Source organism: Melanotaenia boesemani, chromosome 19, assembly GCF_017639745.1.
Source record: "Melanotaenia boesemani isolate fMelBoe1 chromosome 19, fMelBoe1.pri, whole genome shotgun sequence".
In the NCBI taxonomy this organism is placed as follows: Eukaryota; Metazoa; Chordata; class Actinopteri; order Atheriniformes; family Melanotaeniidae; genus Melanotaenia; species Melanotaenia boesemani.
Genome location: NC_055700.1, coordinates 15,622,732 through 15,640,178, shown reverse-complemented (window position 1 = coordinate 15,640,178; position 17,447 = coordinate 15,622,732). Strand labels below are relative to the sequence as shown.

The window sequence follows — 17,447 nt, the reverse complement described above, 5'->3', positions numbered from 1 at the left end:
GTGATTGGCTGGCCTAGTTCGCGTGTGCGCTGTCATTGGGCCAATGTTGTCAAGGTGACAGAAGACTAGGAACTCCCATACAATGTTGATGGAATTATAATCTATTTATTCTTCATTCTATTTGTTTATTCTTCTTTTCTTTATTCTGTTATAATTCTACTCGTTTGATGAATGTTGACAGTGTTTCTGGACCAACTTCTATATCGTATAAACAGTTTAGTACATATATTTCTTCATCAACACCCCCCTTGCCATTATACATCGATTTAGTTTTCTTTTGTTCAACCCACATTTCAAAACCTATGCACATTTTCAGAGACTGAATTGTAACAGACATCTTTATTTTTTAAAATGAATTCTTAGGTCATTTAGCAAGTTACATTGTTCAATAAATGCTTACAATTTTACATTGCGTTGACAACGGCAAAATTTTTCTCTTTCAAAGCACAAGATGAAAACTTCACATTTCCTTGAAAAACTATTATGTAGATTTAAGTTCATGAGAGGTTGCCAAATCTCATATCCAAATACATAAGTTAGAGTTTGACCCTCAAAGCTTAATTTAATAATTTCTGCAATTCATTATAAGTGTTGCTAGTTGCTCATTGTATAATGGAATTTATCAATATTAGTTTGTCACAAAATTGGTCACAAAACCTAAATTATAATATTAGCTAAACACATGTTCCATTTCACATTTTGCAGGAATCATACTGATAAACTGTTTTGTTGGCTGCTAAATAAAAAATCTTTAGTTTTTACATCTCATTTCTGTTTACTGCTGACTGATCTAACATTTTAGGGAATTTTAACTACATGCTGTTAAAGTTTACTTCTACTTTACTAGTTAAAAATATTAACAGGAAAAGAAGAATGGTCAACTTTCTGATGTCGACCATTTTATAGCAGCATAAAACGTTTCAACAAATTTCAAAACATTTTTGTAATTTAGGCCACAGACAAAACACTTATCAGAAGAAGAGGGGTATTTTGGGTCAGTTTGATATGTTATACTAAATAAGTCTTAGATGAAATACAAGTAAACTAATCAAACGACTACACAATGGGGGCATGGATATTTAAAAAAAAAAAAAAAGGTTTTTCATATATGATAAATTTTAAAAAAGAATAATTTTAGGCATTGAAATTTGCATTCATGGCTTTATGGATGTTTTGCACCAAATTCGATCCATTCCAGTGAAAAATGAGCAACCCGTGATGACAGAAAAGATATTTAAGATTTTACAAGGTCCCAGGTGATATGGAAGAGTTGAATAAGCTAATGTAGAAGGTATGAATTGGGAAGTTCACAAAAAAAAGAGAGAAAATAATCAGTAAAAGCACATGGCTTTATATTAAAAAAATAAAGAAATCAACACATATAAAATAAAATTCTCAGTTTCTTGAGGTTTAAAATGTATCTGCACAGTACAAAATGCTTTTCTGAAAATGCCCTTCTTTTGCCTCTAAACGCCCAAATAAAGAGCAGGTAAACAAATCAGTCCAGTAACAAACGTACTTCAGCTCTTATTAGACATGAGAAGTAGGCCCTCATTTATTACTCCCAACCTGTAATGATCATTCAGATGATTTAACCCATCATTAAACAAATAAACACAGCTTCTTCAGGAGTCTGGAAGGTGTAAAAAAATATCTTTGACTTGTCTTCCTGGTTATGTCTGTCCCATGGAGTTTGAGGTACCATATGTCTGTCTGGTTGTGTTGGTTGTCTGCCCTTCAGCCTCCTGATCAAGAGTAGACTCTTGCAGAACCCTGCCCAGGGTCTCAACAGGCAGGAGCAAAGATGCAATTCCAGCAAGCAGACAACAGCCACAGTACACGGACAGGGTCAAATACACAGACGTCCTGAGCAACACCTAGAAAACATCAGATCTGAGGAGTCAGTGTCTGCAGCACTTTGCTTCATGATATCCTTAATTACTGTCCCTTTAAAAATGTTCACAGTTACTAGCTGCTTTAAATGTGTTAGGTTACACAAACAACTAAACAAACAAACAAACAAAAAAAAACAACAATAAAAATGACAAAACACTCTGTTTTGTAGTCTATAAACAACTCTTATGACGTTGAGTCATCATTTACTGGTTCATTTAATTCATAAGAGCCCTGAAAATTAAGCAGATTAATTAAGTCTTCTTTTAGATGCTACAATAAATCAATCAAATAGATCAAAATTTGAGTTTCCGTTTTTCATTTACTCTATAGAAACCTTTGTGATGTGATTCCATAATGTATACATATAATTACCAAAATAATCTGATAATACAAAATAGCTCAATTTGCATTAAAATGAGAAGATAAATACTTTCCTTATGTTCAGCAATGACAAAACCTCTTAGTAGTGGTGTAACTTTGGGTTAAATTCTATCCTTGTTTTGGTGATCACTGTCTCAAATGTTTGCTCTTTACATTTTGGTCTCTGACAAAGTTTTAGTTAAACCCACAATCAGATTTGAACAAAATTTGCAGCCTAAACCACAAGTTTTTTATTACTCTACTCTACTGTCCCCAATTTGTAGTCATGAACAATTTATCCTGTTGTAGGTTTTTAAAGAATTTGAAGCATTTACTCAACGGTTAACCTGGACTTCTCTGAAAACAAGAAAATCAAATACCACTGCACCTGTGCCACAAAAGGTGTGATTAGAGCACCAATCTTGGCCATTGCACTGGAAGTCCCCATTGCTACAGCTCTGGTTTCTGTAGGGAACACCTTCAAATAAAAAGAGAGCACATCTTGTTCAAAAATCAGCTTCATTTCTAAAAATGTTTCATATAAAAAGGAAACATACTTCTGGTGTGTAAACAAAAACAACTTGGTATCCTCCAGAGATGAAGGCTCTGGAGACAAAGATGACGATGGTAAGAGCGATCCTGTATGAACAAAAACAGAGAGACACAATGAGATCCAGCAGGATTTGGTTTTTTAATTCGCTGCTGATGTTTCAAACAAGTCACAATGAACTCACCTCCCAATACAAGCAAACAACGGTAGTGTGAACAAAGAAAACATGAAGAAGGACAGTGCCATGCTTTTCTTCCTGCCAATATATTCAACAGCCACAACAATGATGAAAAGACCTGAAACAAACAAAACAATTAATGCTTTTAAAGTTGATGTTAAAATAAATAATAGCTCATCAACCAAAACAACTGCACTCACTACCAATTGAGCCGAGTAATGTGATGAATCTATATATATATATATAAATATATATATATTTTTTTTACCAGGAAATTCAGCCAATGTTGTCCATAAAAGATCCTTGTAGTCCTCTGATGTTAAATATTTACATTCAAGGCTGCAGCTTGGCTCAATCTTGGCTCCTTGGGTCACTAAAGGAAGGAAAACAGTTTTATTTTGATATTTGCTCTAACTCAAGGCACACTTAGTCATCATAAAGGGAGCTTCTACACACCACCGCATGAATCTCCTGCTTGGAACAGTTCAGTTGTCAACAGCACAATCCCGTAGTAAGAAAAAGCATTTGCAAACCTTTGATGAAATAAAAGAGGAGTTATTTCTTTTTAAATCAAGCTGTGGAAATAATAGACTCAACAAATAAGCTAATGCCTTTTTTCAGTAAACCTTTCATGAACAGTACACAGGAAATACACAAGGACATCTCTGCATTATTTTACCTAAAGTCAAATATACAAGTCACAAAGTCCCTTATAACTGATTATTTATACAACAGTATTTAAACCATACATGTTTTTCTTTCCATTAAACTGGAGCATAGTTCAACTAATGCACAGTAAACCTTTGCACAGCTGGTAAGCCTTGATTAAATAATTACATTTGATAAAGAGACATGATTAAAGAAAGTTGAGGACAAAGTACAACATATGTTACTCAGGCTAACCATATAAACCACAGAAGAAGAGTTGTCCTCCTGTATGGTGGAGAGAAGAGATCTTTGATCTGTCCACGGTCATTCTGTGAAATTAAAATGCCAACAGAAAACATATGTGTAAATTTGAAATCCTTTATTCCTATTGTCTTGTCACGTTAAGATCAAATGATTTATTTGTAATTTAACCTGTTTATAATCAATTATTGTCCCCCGGGGCATAACTTTGCCATTGTCTTTAGAGATTCGTAGTAAAGTTGCCATGGCCCGTTCCCTTTTTCCTGTCAGCACATCAAAGCGAGGACTTTCAGGCAGCCACTGCATGACACAGAAAAACTGAGTTGAGTGTTTGGCTGCAGCTGGTTTTACTTTTTAGGGTCCTCTAATAGTCACCAAGATACTCACAAAGCAGAGAGACACAAAAATAGTCACTGGTATGGTGGATAGGCCGAGCAGCCACCTCCAGCCAAGAGTGGGCATTATCCACAAAGCCAGGAGGACTTCAAGCACAGCACCGATAGCCCAGAAAGCCTGAGACACACATACACATGTCAGGAGGGATTTTTATGTAGCCGTTTGAGTGGGATCATAGACTAAAATCTGAAATACAGTAAAAACCATCTGGTTCATTATAAAAAATCACCACAGTACAGAAATGAGCATGATGCAGATGCCTCTCGCCTTCATTGGAAGGAACTCCGAATACAGCGTCACCCTAAAAAGGAAAGTGAATGTTAGTGGGTAATCACAAACCTTTTCATATACTCATTAAAGATTCTTTATTTTATCTCAAAGATGATAAAAAAAGGGAGTAAAGTTACGACTGAGGAGCTCCACCAATGCCAAAGCCTACGAGGCCCCGCAGGAACAAGAGCCAGCCGTAAACGGGTGAAAAGGCACTCAGCAGGCCGTAGAACATAGTCCAACACATACAAGCCGTCAGACCCTTTCAGTGCAGAAACATACAGAAAATATGTGAAGTAATAGACATCAATCATTAAGCTCTCCATTAAAAAGCCAAACGTTACACTCACTATTTTTCTGCCGTACTTGTCAGACACATTCCCCCATACAGGCGAGCTGAACCCCATCCCAATAAAGACCGCCTGATGCAAAAAAACCAACAGCAACAACAAATCAAAAACAAGAAAAAAATGTTAATGCTGAAATTAGCATAGATTACACAAGTTCTAGAAAATTACAGTGTCTTTACCGATGTTATGAGTGCCACTTGATAGCTAGGGAGCCTCCACTCGCAGTGCAGCTGGGGGCCCAGGATGCTGAGGATCATCATCTCCATGGCATCTCCAATCTGAGCCAAAGCAACAAATGAACAATGTGAGGCATGTGAATATTAGAGAAATGTTGATTCTGTACTGTAAGTATATTCACCCATGCTAGTCCTGTGAGGAGTGAGATTTTCCATTGAAACACTCCAAATCCAATGGTCTCCAGAGCATCGTCAACTGTAAAGGTTTCTGTAAAAGGTACAATTCAGTCATGGCAGGCTCAATATCATCAGTAAATATGTTCTCAAGAATAAAAAAAGACTGTATTAAAGCTATTGATATTTGGCATTGTTAGATTCAACAACAACTGAAAGTGTATGAATCAACAAACTTTATAAAAGTATTATTATTTCCCTGAATAATGATTTAAAGATCATTTCAAGTACTGACAGAGGTCATTTAGTAACAAGACCTACACAAGCAGTACTTTCACTTGGGAGACTTCTAAGAATTTAGATGCTATGATTACATCAAAAGCATAATTTTAACTCACAGTTTAGCATTTTTCCAAAACTTCAGTTTCACTTCTAGTTCTGTAAATTATATGAAGACATCCTGATCAGCTGATGCTTACAGTGTTACATCTGTATATAAACTATTAGATTTTTTCCTCTAATCAAAGATAGCTGGCATTAAAAAGAAGAATGATAAAAAAAAAGTTTTAGCCACCAACAGCAGTGCTTTACAAACCTCCAGTTTTATTAGTACCAGAGCTGTTTGCGGACTGCCTGTCCCCAGATTCCACCTTGGCTGAGGTTATTGTGCAGATGTCATTATCTGCTCCGTGACATTCATCAGTTTGACCCACAGAATTAGTCTCATCCCTAAATGTCAACACACAAAAAAAGCAGACATTTTTGATTACAGAAGTTGATTTAACTACATACCACAGTTTATTTTAACAAGTTTTAATGAAGACACAGGTAGTAGTGACGTGCAGAACGATACTAAAATATTGATACTTCTGATACCAGCTTTTTATGTTCTAGAAATAATTTTCATGCTAGGATATCGATATTTTAGTGATGTGGGGTAAAAATGCAGATCATGAAGAACTGGAATGCAGTGGAAAGTAACTATAATATCAGGATCTTCTCTAAATATACCCAATATGCAGGAACTACTTTTTCTTCCGCCTGCCGGAAGACCTAGAGGTGTTGTAGTAACACCACAAACCTCTTTAAACATCTGAGAGTCAACCATAGCACAGTATGTAGTAGTATTATGACGAACAGGAGAAAATTAACAGGACAGGTACTGTAAGGGTGAGACAAGTCACTCTTAGAGTCCTCTGATGCTGCCGGCAGGCACTAACCTTTATTCAGAGGTAGAACAAGTGGAGCTGTGTACAACTAATGCTAAATTTTGGTCTGCTAGGCTCAGATTTTTGTGTTGATGTTCAAACAGCCTGTTTTGTTATGTAGAGTATTAAATATGGTTATGAAATAAGAAAATGCTGCAATAAATAGCTGTAAGTCTTCAGCTTGCAGTGATATGTTTCCCTGAGTTCAGCTCACATCATTTCAACAGGTCTAGATTTAGTTGGTAAGGATGGTTGCAGAGTTTGGGTGTCATTAAATAGTCGATGAAACAGCCATTGTAGGATTTTAAAAACTAAAAATATGGATGAAAAATATTTAATAGGAAAGAAACATAATTACATCAATCTCTCCTATTTGTTTAGACTGTAGCTTTGACTGTGCCTGCTTTGAAAATGATTTTCCAAACACATGAAGTTGTTGTACAAGGTATCGTTATTGGTGTCACTGACACTGGCTTATATTTTACTTGTTATCGGCTCGGAAAGAAAATAAGTGGTATCACACATCACTAACAGGTAGCATTAGCTGTAGCCAAACTCTCACACACAGACTTGTTCTGTGAGAGAGAGTTATCTTTTAGCATCACAACTTTTAAGTTAAACAAAATGACAGAAGTTTTGAAAATTTACCCCTGTTCAGGATTGTTCCACCGCTTGTAAGTGACTTTAGTTGTCTGGGCCCAGTTGTCCATGTCAGTGTTCAACAGCACACAGCTGAAAATGAGGCTACAGCTGACAATACACAAGTCATTTGCTGTCAAACCTGCTGGTGCAGGTTTCTGAGAAACACCCAATCAAAAACAATACATGTGAAAGCTTAAAAGGGGTGGAGCCAAAACAGGAAGCACAGCTGTGCTATTTCAGGTAAGAACTCAGTACAGCAAGGTCTCTGCTCAGGGTTTTGGTGACAAAGCTTATCAATCAACTGTCACATTGCTAGAAAGGGACTATCAGAAAAAGTCAAATAAAGTAAAAGTAAATAAGTGGTCCTGTTACTGAATTATTGTAAATGATGAGAGTGATAGTTTTATGGTGTAGTTGTTCAAGTAAAAGTCAAAAGAATAATTACAAACACTGATATTTAGGGATTAATGAATTGAAAAAAAATTAATAAAAATTACCAGCACAATCAGAAATTTTGCATAAAAATCCCTGTTTGAATAAAAACAAGGAAATTTGGTTTCATCATTAATTTGATTTCATTGTGATGAACAAGCCTGTTTGGTTTATAAAAAGTATAAAAAGCAAAACACCTTGATTGATGTCTAAACAGCTAATTAATATTGATTGTAAATTTATGCGCTTATGTCCCTGTGTATTTTCCCAGTGATCTAACTGGTTCATATGAACTGATAGTTTTGAGGTCTGGTTCTGAATTTAGAAAAATGGGTTATTTACAGTTGTTTTCCCTGATGATGATTAAACTAATAACAGCACAGGTAAAATAAACCATTTGCTTCTGTCCTCTAATTAAAGTTCTTATTTAGGTTACTAGCAAAAATCATAACAGAAGGGGCAAAAACATAATTAAGCCAAACTCAAAATTTGCTCTTAACTTATTCACTACAACCTTGGTCAAATTTTGATTTAAAGTGGTGATTTTTGTTTTGTATTTAGCCTCTCAGTTTTCCCTGGCTTTAAAGAGTATAAGTAAAAAGAATAGCTTTGGACAAGTCAAGGATAGTAGAAATAAAGAAATTAATGTGGAGATGGTATTTTGCATAATAACAGAAAAAAACTTTTAAAATGGTTTTATCTAGTCTATAATATAATCACAATTTCCATTTATATAAATATTTAAAGAATGATGACTAAAAATGTTGGTAGAGTCAGAGCTGAGCAAATGACTTTTCATTTAAATTTACTTGCACCAGCACAGTGGTTTAACGTCTATCATAGCCTGTGGCTGACAGCAGGTTGTGCTCTCATGCTGTTGTTCGTAGTGTTACAAAAACAGCCATCAGCAGAGGTTGCTGTTGTCAGTGGTACTTCATGATGTGTGCATGTTAGTTAAATAAGTGGTGCAACTCATTCCATACCATCTTTATTTATAAAGCACCTTCAAAACAACAACGTGGCTGACCAAACTGCTGTACAATAAAAATAGAAATAAAATAAAATAAAACAACAAAAACATTAAAACCCTAGACTGAAATTAAAAACAAATTTATAAAAAGGGACACAGGGACACTCTTAAAACAGAAAATAAAAAGCAAATAATAACAACTAAAACCAACAAATATCTAAAAAGCAACTGTCCCAGCCTCACTCTGGGTTAAAGAGCAAAGAATAAAGGTGTGTTTTTAAATGAGATTTAAAAGCAGCAATTGAGGGAGCCTGGCTGATGCGCTGTGGAAGCTTATTCCATAGCTTAGAACCCAAAACAGAGAAGGCATAATCACCTCTAAGTTTTCTTTGATGCTTTGGAACTACGAGATGGCACATATGGCTGCAGCAGGTCAAACAAATAAGAAGGGGCATGGGAATTAAAAGATTTATAAACAAATAAAATAATGTAAAAATTAATTCGCAAGTGCACAGGAAGCCAGGGAAGGGTTGCTAGAACTGGAGTGATGTGCTCCCTTTATTTGTACCTGTTAAAAACCGGGCAGCTGCAATCTGAATGACTTGCAGTCTGGCTTTGCAGGCCTGGGTAACTCCTGCCAAAACTGAGTTGCAGTAATCCAAACGGGATGTGATAAAAGCATGGATTACAGTTTCTAGATTACGTTTGGATAAAACAGGTTTTATTTTAAAGAGGGAAAAGCAGGATTTAATCACTGCATTTACATATTTGTCCAGTTTTAGATCAGCATCTATTTTCATACCTAGATCTGTGATAACAGGCTTTTTATTGGGAGCAAGCAAAGAAAGATCAACACTGGCTGTCCTGCAAGTACTGCTGCAAATTACTTCAGTCTTCTTTTCATTGAAATTCAAAAAGTTCAGAGCCATCCAGTTCCTAACCTCTGAGAGGCAGTTGCGTAGAGGCTGAACAGAGCAAGCACCTGTATGCCTGAGGGGAAAATAAACCTGACAATCATCAGCATACAGATGTTATGCTCCCTGAAAATTGTACCCAGAGGCAAAAGGTACAAAGAAACAAGGAGGGGCCCCAGAACTGAACCTTGTGGGACCCCCCAAGGAAGGTTGTCAGTGGAGGAGCTCCCCAAATCTTACACAGAAACTTTGCTTTTGAGAGGTATGACCTAAACCACTGGAGAGCGGCTCCTGTGATGCCCACCCACTAATGCTGTCCAAAAGCAAAAAATCACCTGGGAGCTTTAGAAAATGTTATTTTTTTCTGAATAGCACCTAATTTTGTTATCTGTGAGGACTTCATGGAATTTCATCTTCAGCCCAGACTTGCTGTTTCTTTGATACAGAACTCTGATTTACTTTCAGAATCCAGAATAGAGAGAAAGTATGTGGGTTCAAAGGATACAATATTATATTTTCAAAAGACATAAAAGGAACTGAGACACATTTCATTTAGAATGAAATGGAAATATACAGGTAGAACTTTATCAGACTTCACTTCTCCTGACATGATCATGTTTACACAGGTGTATCATCCTGGTGACCCAGACATCCACAGCATAAATGAGAAAAAATATAGTTACTCAACTGAACCTAAAGAATTTCTCCTCAAACTAGTTGTCTATAGTTTTTGGGGTCAGGATCTTTGAGTCCATCATCTAAGCAGGAGAATAAGGTCACCCTTAGAAGCTGTAGAAAAGTAGGACACTAGAGGACATGCTGAGACTGCTGCATTGGGCAGCCATAAATACAGTACAGGTAGAAAATACAGAGCATTCTTCTGTCCCCTCATCAGCTGCTTGGTGAGGCTAACAGAGAGCAGTACAGAATCTCAGCAGAGCTTTTGGAATTTGCACAAAAAAGTGTGACATGGATTGGAAGGTAAGATTTGATATCGGCATGCACTATACCAAAAAACTGTTATGGTTAGAAATCTTTATTCTGTTGACACAGATTTGATTGGTATGTTAAACTGAACAGTTTGAGTTCACCTTGTGATGCTGTACTTAAATCACTGTGTCATGTCTTCACTGGATGCACCATTTCTGAAACCAACAACAGAGTCCTGCCCCAGTGCCAGGAATCTGTTTGCTTACATGAATGCAGAATTAGATTAACATTTAGTTGTAACTGAGGCTGTAAAAATTAAATTTACATAAAGGTTAATAAATTACTTCTACCAAATATAACCGTCCTTAAAAAATAAGTTTTAACTGTAACTGGGCGAATCTATTGATAAGTACAAGAGTGAAAGCTTTACTTGGGACCTAGATTCTTGCATGATATTGCATGTTTTCCAGATACGGCATTGGTCACAGTAATATAGTTAGAAATAAGCTGTAGCTCTTATTATCATACCTTTTCTACATGTTTTAATCATCTGAAGTGCTTACCATCCCATTAAATGTGCTTTGTGTTGAAGCATTTCCCATTCTTTAAAGAAAGCAAATAAAACATTTTAAATATGTGTTTTTTTTAACCAATTAGTGCATTACAAGCAGGGAAATGACCCAGTTAATGTGTGAATAGATACATACAGTACCAGTCAAAAGTTTGGACACACTTTCCCATTAGATTTAATTTAAATGTGTGTCCAAACTTTTGACATACAAACATTTTCTGCCCCTGAGACCTCCCAGTCTATGTCTCCCTAGCAACCACTATTGCAAGGTAAAATCAAGATGATCCCAAACCAGCCAAGAGACATTATCTCTTTGAGTCCTGCATCAGTGCTGAGGCCTCATTTGGTTCAAAGGTCTGAGGTTCCTCCTCAAAACAGAGAAAAATAGTCTCAAAACATTTAAAACAGAGTGGGAGAATGATCAGATGAGGGCAAAACCTACAGTGACCAATGATGGTCAAGATGAAGACAGTGCTGAGAAATCCAAAGATGTTGATTTACAAATCAATTCATTAGCACAGTGATTAAAAGATTAAGATTGTGAATACTAGCAGGTGGTATGAACTTTCACAAAAAATGGTTCTGGGTGCTGGTTTTGGTGAAACACTTAGTCAACCAGGACTGGCTCACAGTACAGGTGACGTTTAGACTCATCCAAAACAGTCAACCAAGCAGTTTTCGGTGTCTGGTCAGGCTGCCCTACATGGGGAACAAAACTTCAAGATACTAAAACTCCTCCAAGGGAGCAACTTTCAGAGTAGTTGGAGTAGGCCTGGATAGGACCATTTTTTAAACTGTGGACAATGATTTGGACCTGGAGGTGTTAATTTTCGAACCAGTTTCTTCATGCTTTGCTCCAGTAAGCTGAAGCTTTCTGGTCAATGAAGCCAATAGGCTCACATCATCTGCAAAAAGAAACAACTACAACCCATTAGCTGTGTTCATTAATTCTGTACAAAGAGCAGCCCTGGTCATATCCAGTACCCACCAGAAAAAAGTCTTTACTGTTAGCTATATGAGCCACTTCCCTGCTTCCTTGGTCTTGTCCAATTTTGTTAAAATGCATCATTGTTTTGAAATGAAGATACAGCATTCTTCTGAACAGGTTTGTGTTCATTACTTGTGTAATCCAAGTGGACTTGTACTCTTTAAAGATTGAGAGGATCCTAGGAATCCCCCAGTATTTACATAATGAACTGCATTATGCTAATGACAATTTTTCCATCATGCTCTCTTGTGTCGCTGTGTATTTTGGCCAATCACGAGGTGGTAATGTAAGATGGCTTTGTTGATACTTTCAGGAAGCAATTTTAAATATTAAACAGGTGGAATAAGAAGGCAACATTACATTGTCTCTCACAGCTGAACCACATGAACAAAAGGGATTGAACCCCCAGATGTAATCTCTACTGACAAAGTGTAACAAGCGTGGTATCTGCTGGAGTGTGTTGCGTCATTCCTAATTTTCTGTCAGCTCTTAGTATATATATCAAAAGTCAACCTTGATCACAAGTTGTGTAGAATGTAAGCAGACCAGGAGAATAAAATGAGAATGAAATGAATAGGAAAACCCCACTCAAATTTTTAAGAATATTTAACTTATTATTGCATATTTTTAGAAAACACAGTTCATTAATGCATCCATGAAACTAAAATCCAAAAATCAAGATTCATCATCAGGTTGATGCAATTTATGGCATTTAAAAAGAATTCAGAAACTCTCACTTCTTGGGGTCTGAACAAATTTAAAATTTACTAAAAAAAAAAAAAAAAAAAAAGAAAAAAAAAAGGAGAAAACAGTTTAAATATTGCACATTTAAAAGTCATGGATGCTACATCATCTGGCCTAAAGGAAGAGGGACCCCATAGTTCAAAACCCTGCATCCATGATGAGACTTGGATTGCATTACAGCTTGTGGCATAAAAACTAATGCTTGGCATAACATACACCTGATAGCACAACATTTATGCTAAATATTATCCATAGGTTTTGGAGCAACATGTGCTACTATTCAATGATGTAATTTTCAGAGAAGGTCTTGCTTATTTCAGCAAGAAAAGACCATGTACGCTACTTTTCAGTTTCAGTGACACAGTTTCCCAAGTGCATCCTAATTTTTTGAAAGGTACTGATAAAAAAAATCCCAAAAAACTGTCAGCAAAAGATCCTCTAAAAGATTTAAATGGTTTGCAAATGCATTTTTTGGTTTTGTTGTTTGATGTTGTTTAAAATGTGTTTTTAAAAATGCACATTTTAGACAACAGCCAAACTTTTTTCTTTTCAAAACATTGACATAACAATTTAAATTCAAGTTTATGTTTTAATTTTAACTTTAATTAATTAAATTTCCTGTAATAGAATTTGGTCCCAAGAAGTTGATTTATGTTGATAGCTTCTGTCATTGAATCGGCAGTAATTATGTCCCAAACTGTCATGTTCCTTCTGGCTTTAACGAGCTGCTCGTAATTAGTTTGAAATGCATCTGCCTAATCAAAGATCAGTAATTGAATACCTGTACTGTAATTTTGTGGGGAGCATGGTGAGAGCGGGTCTGTGGGTGGATCGAGTTACTACATCCTTGTATTACATATATGCACAAACACACACAAACACACACACACACTCTTCCTTAAACACACAGTTCAACACTCAGGCGAAGCGCTGAATGAATGTTTGCTGCCTGGACTCCATGAATGTTTAAGCAACCCAGTGCTTCCAGAGCAGCAGCTCATTACTGCGTCATTACTGATGATGAAGGAACACCAGCACGGCAGGAAGCAGCAGTTCCACCTTCCTGCACCTGGTTAGTTTTTCTGTCCCAGGCTGTGGTACCAGACCTCATATGAGATAATATTTAGCGATGATTTACTGATGAGCATCATAGAAAAGAAAATGGATTATTGGTGAAATACCTTGAAAGGGTTCCGCTATGGAAGAACTCTCTACCTACTGAAGCTATTACACACCTGTGGACCAAAGTTCAGTGGAATCTGGATTTGTCGCATAAGACTGACTCAACCATGACACACAATGCTTTGGAATTTAAGGAGGTAAACTGCATGAGCTAAGCTTGACTTTTTTAAATGATCACAGCATAATTGAGAATGATGCATCTTCTATATTTGTATAAAAGTAGACAAGACCTTTGAAGTTTAGTGCTTCTAGAGACACTTATTAGTGACATTCACTGGATGATGTCTTTGTGCAACACCCTATGTTCATTTTCTCATCTGATAAGTATTGGTCGACTAACTTATGGGAGCTACACATATGGCAGTGATGAGAAAATTTTGAAGTGTAAATGTTGCACATAGTGATGAATGCACCAGAACTGTCATCCATTAGAATATTTTACTGACTTCTAGCTTTTTTTTTTTAGGAGTCCACAACACAATGTTTTAGCTCATTGTTACAGGATATATTTACCCCCCAAATCCTTCAGCTTTTGCCTAAAACTGTTTTTTTTTAATGATAAAAGACTTGTTGTGGACCAACTATTTTACTGGATCCTACTTTACTACTTTTACTGGATCCCTGCTGATGTAACAGGACCTATTTTGTTGCAGTTTCATGGAGTACAGCTTTGCTTCAAAGATGAGTTGCATTTCAGAAATAAGTGTTTATGGAAGTGTTTACTAATGTATGGTACACATCATTCAAGTCTCAATAATCTTAGCTTTCCAATTGTGTACAACATGTGGAGGTACTTGGAAGGGAGACTGAGTAAAATACTTATTTATTTGTTGTATCCTGCCTACGGGACTTCTGGTACCAATGGGTTCTGGTACTGAATGTTTTCAGTCTGTTTTCAGTAATACTGTTTTCAGTACATGAAGACTGCAAAGTAATGAGGCTCTCAATAAGAGGTATTTGTATATGTTAGAGTACTTTTATAATTTAAGATATGAGGAGATGAGTTGTTACTTTTAAGACTGAAGACCTGAAATTAGGATTAAACAAGTCATATTTTTGGTTTGTTTAAAAATTGTTACACACGACCCTCTAAAGTGATGGATAAGGTGGGTTTAAAATGAAAGCAGTTCTTTGACACTACATGGCAAGAAGAAATACAAACTAATATTTCTACTGTTTACCTTTCATACATGAGATAAAATCTAACAATTAGCTAGAATTTACAACTACAGAGAAATTATGGTGTCTGAAAGTTTATTCTTTAGCTTGTTTCTCTGTCCCCAAGTGATTAAGGAACAATGATTATGTGCAGTTTTCAATAAAATCCACATATCTTATATACTGGGTATTCAACTGATAGCTTGTTAGTGCATGCTAGTGTGAAACTGTACCAACAGAGGAGGTAGAATACTTGCTTGGTGCATTGGAGTCTTGCTGAAGGTCAAGTTTCTCTAAACACCTGGAGCCCCTTAAATGTGTGTTGCCCTGGGTGATGTGTGGTGTCAGTCAAAGGCCCACGAGGAGTGCTATCTCTTTCAGGAACCTAACTGCCACTTTGTGGCTGCGTAACAGGATCCTGCACCATACTGGATAGATGTGGACAATGAGGAGCCCTCTCAGGTGATGGTCTCCTGGTCAGATAGATTTTCCTGTACGAATGCAATGTTAACCGTACTTACCACTTTTGTATTTAAACACTTGACTGTGTTTGGTTCAGCTCAATTTTATGACTGGCTTTGATTTCTGTGGTCTGCACCATTTGCTTTAAAAAATGAATGACAGTATTATCAGGGAAGCTAACATTGTTCCTTGGGATTGTTAATGACATTGCATTATAGCATTTGTTCCTCTCATCTGATGTGTGATCATCAGATGTCACATTTCCTTTGAGTAGCAGAAAATTCCTGTTCTGCTCCTGATGACATCCAACAACTCAGATGCCCACCAGAAAATGACCAGTAACCAAGGGGCATAATTGCAGTGGACCTGGCTGCTGTACATCTCAGGCTGGATATGTTATAAAGCTTTATTCAAGGGTTTCCCAAAGACAACGCTGAGCATTTCTATAAAATTATAAAATAAACAAACAAAATTAGTTTCAATTTTACTATTTGGTTCCGATTTTGATTATTTCTGCTGCTATATAGGTGGCCTTCTAAAGTCACTGTAGAAAAGGCACTGCATTAAAGAAATAAAATTGAAATTTAATATCAAACCACAAGAAGTGACAAGATCTGCACAGTAGTTTTCACAGTAATGTCTGTTATATACTATTTAAATGCTGAATATATTACAAATACAAACCGATTTGAGGTTAAATAAAATAACATCAAAGCCTATTGTAACACAACAAACCATTTAAGTTATGTAGCCTAAGTTATGCATGTATTTTGTGTCTACTCACAATAAATAAAAAAATCTAATAAAATAAGCACATAAATACATATTTAGATTTTGGATTAACTTCCTTTGTTGGACTCACTACGTTATTGATGGCTTCCTACTGAAGGAAGTAAAGACTGTAATCTATTAGTGTTTCCTGTGTTCCTTTTAATAAAAGCAGATGTTTAGTTCAGTCCAGAAAATTATATTGAGGCACATAGATACACAAGGGACCATCAGGGTAGGTGGATTTTACAGTTTTTCTAGCAAAAATAAAATGTTGACCATGATAATAATCACATGTTCATATGAAGTTTTCAGAACAAGGTTGCTTATTAAAACATTTAGCTGTGAATTTCTGCCAGGTCAGTAGATCAGCAGCTTGTTTCTGTGGAGAAAGAGCTGTCAGTCTCAATTACTCTGACTTGGTGACAGGTCAACTCGGCAGTGATGAAAGCCAAACTACTGAAGCATAATATCCGATGGCTCTTTCATAGCACCGTAATTAAAGTGCATTGCACTGCTGATTATTTCCTGGCAAAAATTCAGTTGTGTGTTTTGCAGCAGAACATATCCTGTGTTTATGCATAAAATAATGAATGTTTCTACTTGTGGACTTTACTTGATGGAGTTTTAATTTTATTATACTTTATTTATCCCAAGCTGGGGGATTCTTTCCCTACATTTAACCCAACCTAGTTGGTAGGAGCAGTGGGCTGCCAGATTCCAGCATCTGGGGAGCAGTTGGAGGTTAAGGGCTTTACTCAGGGGCCCACAGTGGTTTCTCTAAGCTGCCAACCTGGGGACTTAAACCCAGGTTCTCCAGACCCAAGCCCACCTCTGTAACCACTGGGCTACATATGCATTCATGTCAGGTGTTGTTGAACCCTGTGGTTTTTAATATAAATCAATACAAGGTGTGTAATCTTTATCTAATGTAGGTGGGCTGTTAGGTGTTCACTTTACCTTTGCTGAAAAGAGTGATGGCTTTTTAGAGAACTCAGAAGCAGATTAGATAGTGGTGGCTGAATTTAGATTTGAAATGAACCTAAAGGATGTTGCCAAGGCCACTAACTGGAATTTGTAGATATGGGGACAAACATGCAGGAAGTGAGTCTTCTAGTGGGAATTATATTCGACCAAGGTTATGAGGATGTTAGGGAATGTTGACAAGTGCTGTCAGCTTCAACATACAAACAAAGATAACTGAGAGAAAAATGACACA

General features: G+C 36.4%; 1 protein-coding gene across 1 annotated transcript; it reads right to left on the bottom strand.

Moving 5' to 3' along the window:
• Nucleotides 1-1,090: 1,090 nt before the first annotated feature.
• LOC121629549 (synaptic vesicle 2-related protein-like) lies at nt 1,091-7,236 on the bottom strand. Its single transcript, XM_041969181.1, has 16 exons — nt 7,116-7,236; nt 5,855-5,988; nt 5,268-5,353; nt 5,089-5,187; nt 4,910-4,981; nt 4,697-4,821; nt 4,527-4,590; nt 4,281-4,406; nt 4,065-4,193; nt 3,888-3,961; nt 3,441-3,517; nt 3,253-3,357; nt 2,991-3,102; nt 2,814-2,895; nt 2,645-2,734; nt 1,091-1,877 (listed from the first exon to the last, which is right to left on the bottom strand). Exons 1-16 carry the CDS (start codon nt 7,175-7,177, stop codon nt 1,674-1,676), a joined length of 1,641 nt encoding a protein of 546 aa, XP_041825115.1. The 5' UTR covers nt 7,178-7,236; the 3' UTR covers nt 1,091-1,673.
• Between the last annotated feature and the right edge of the window lie 10,211 nt (nt 7,237-17,447).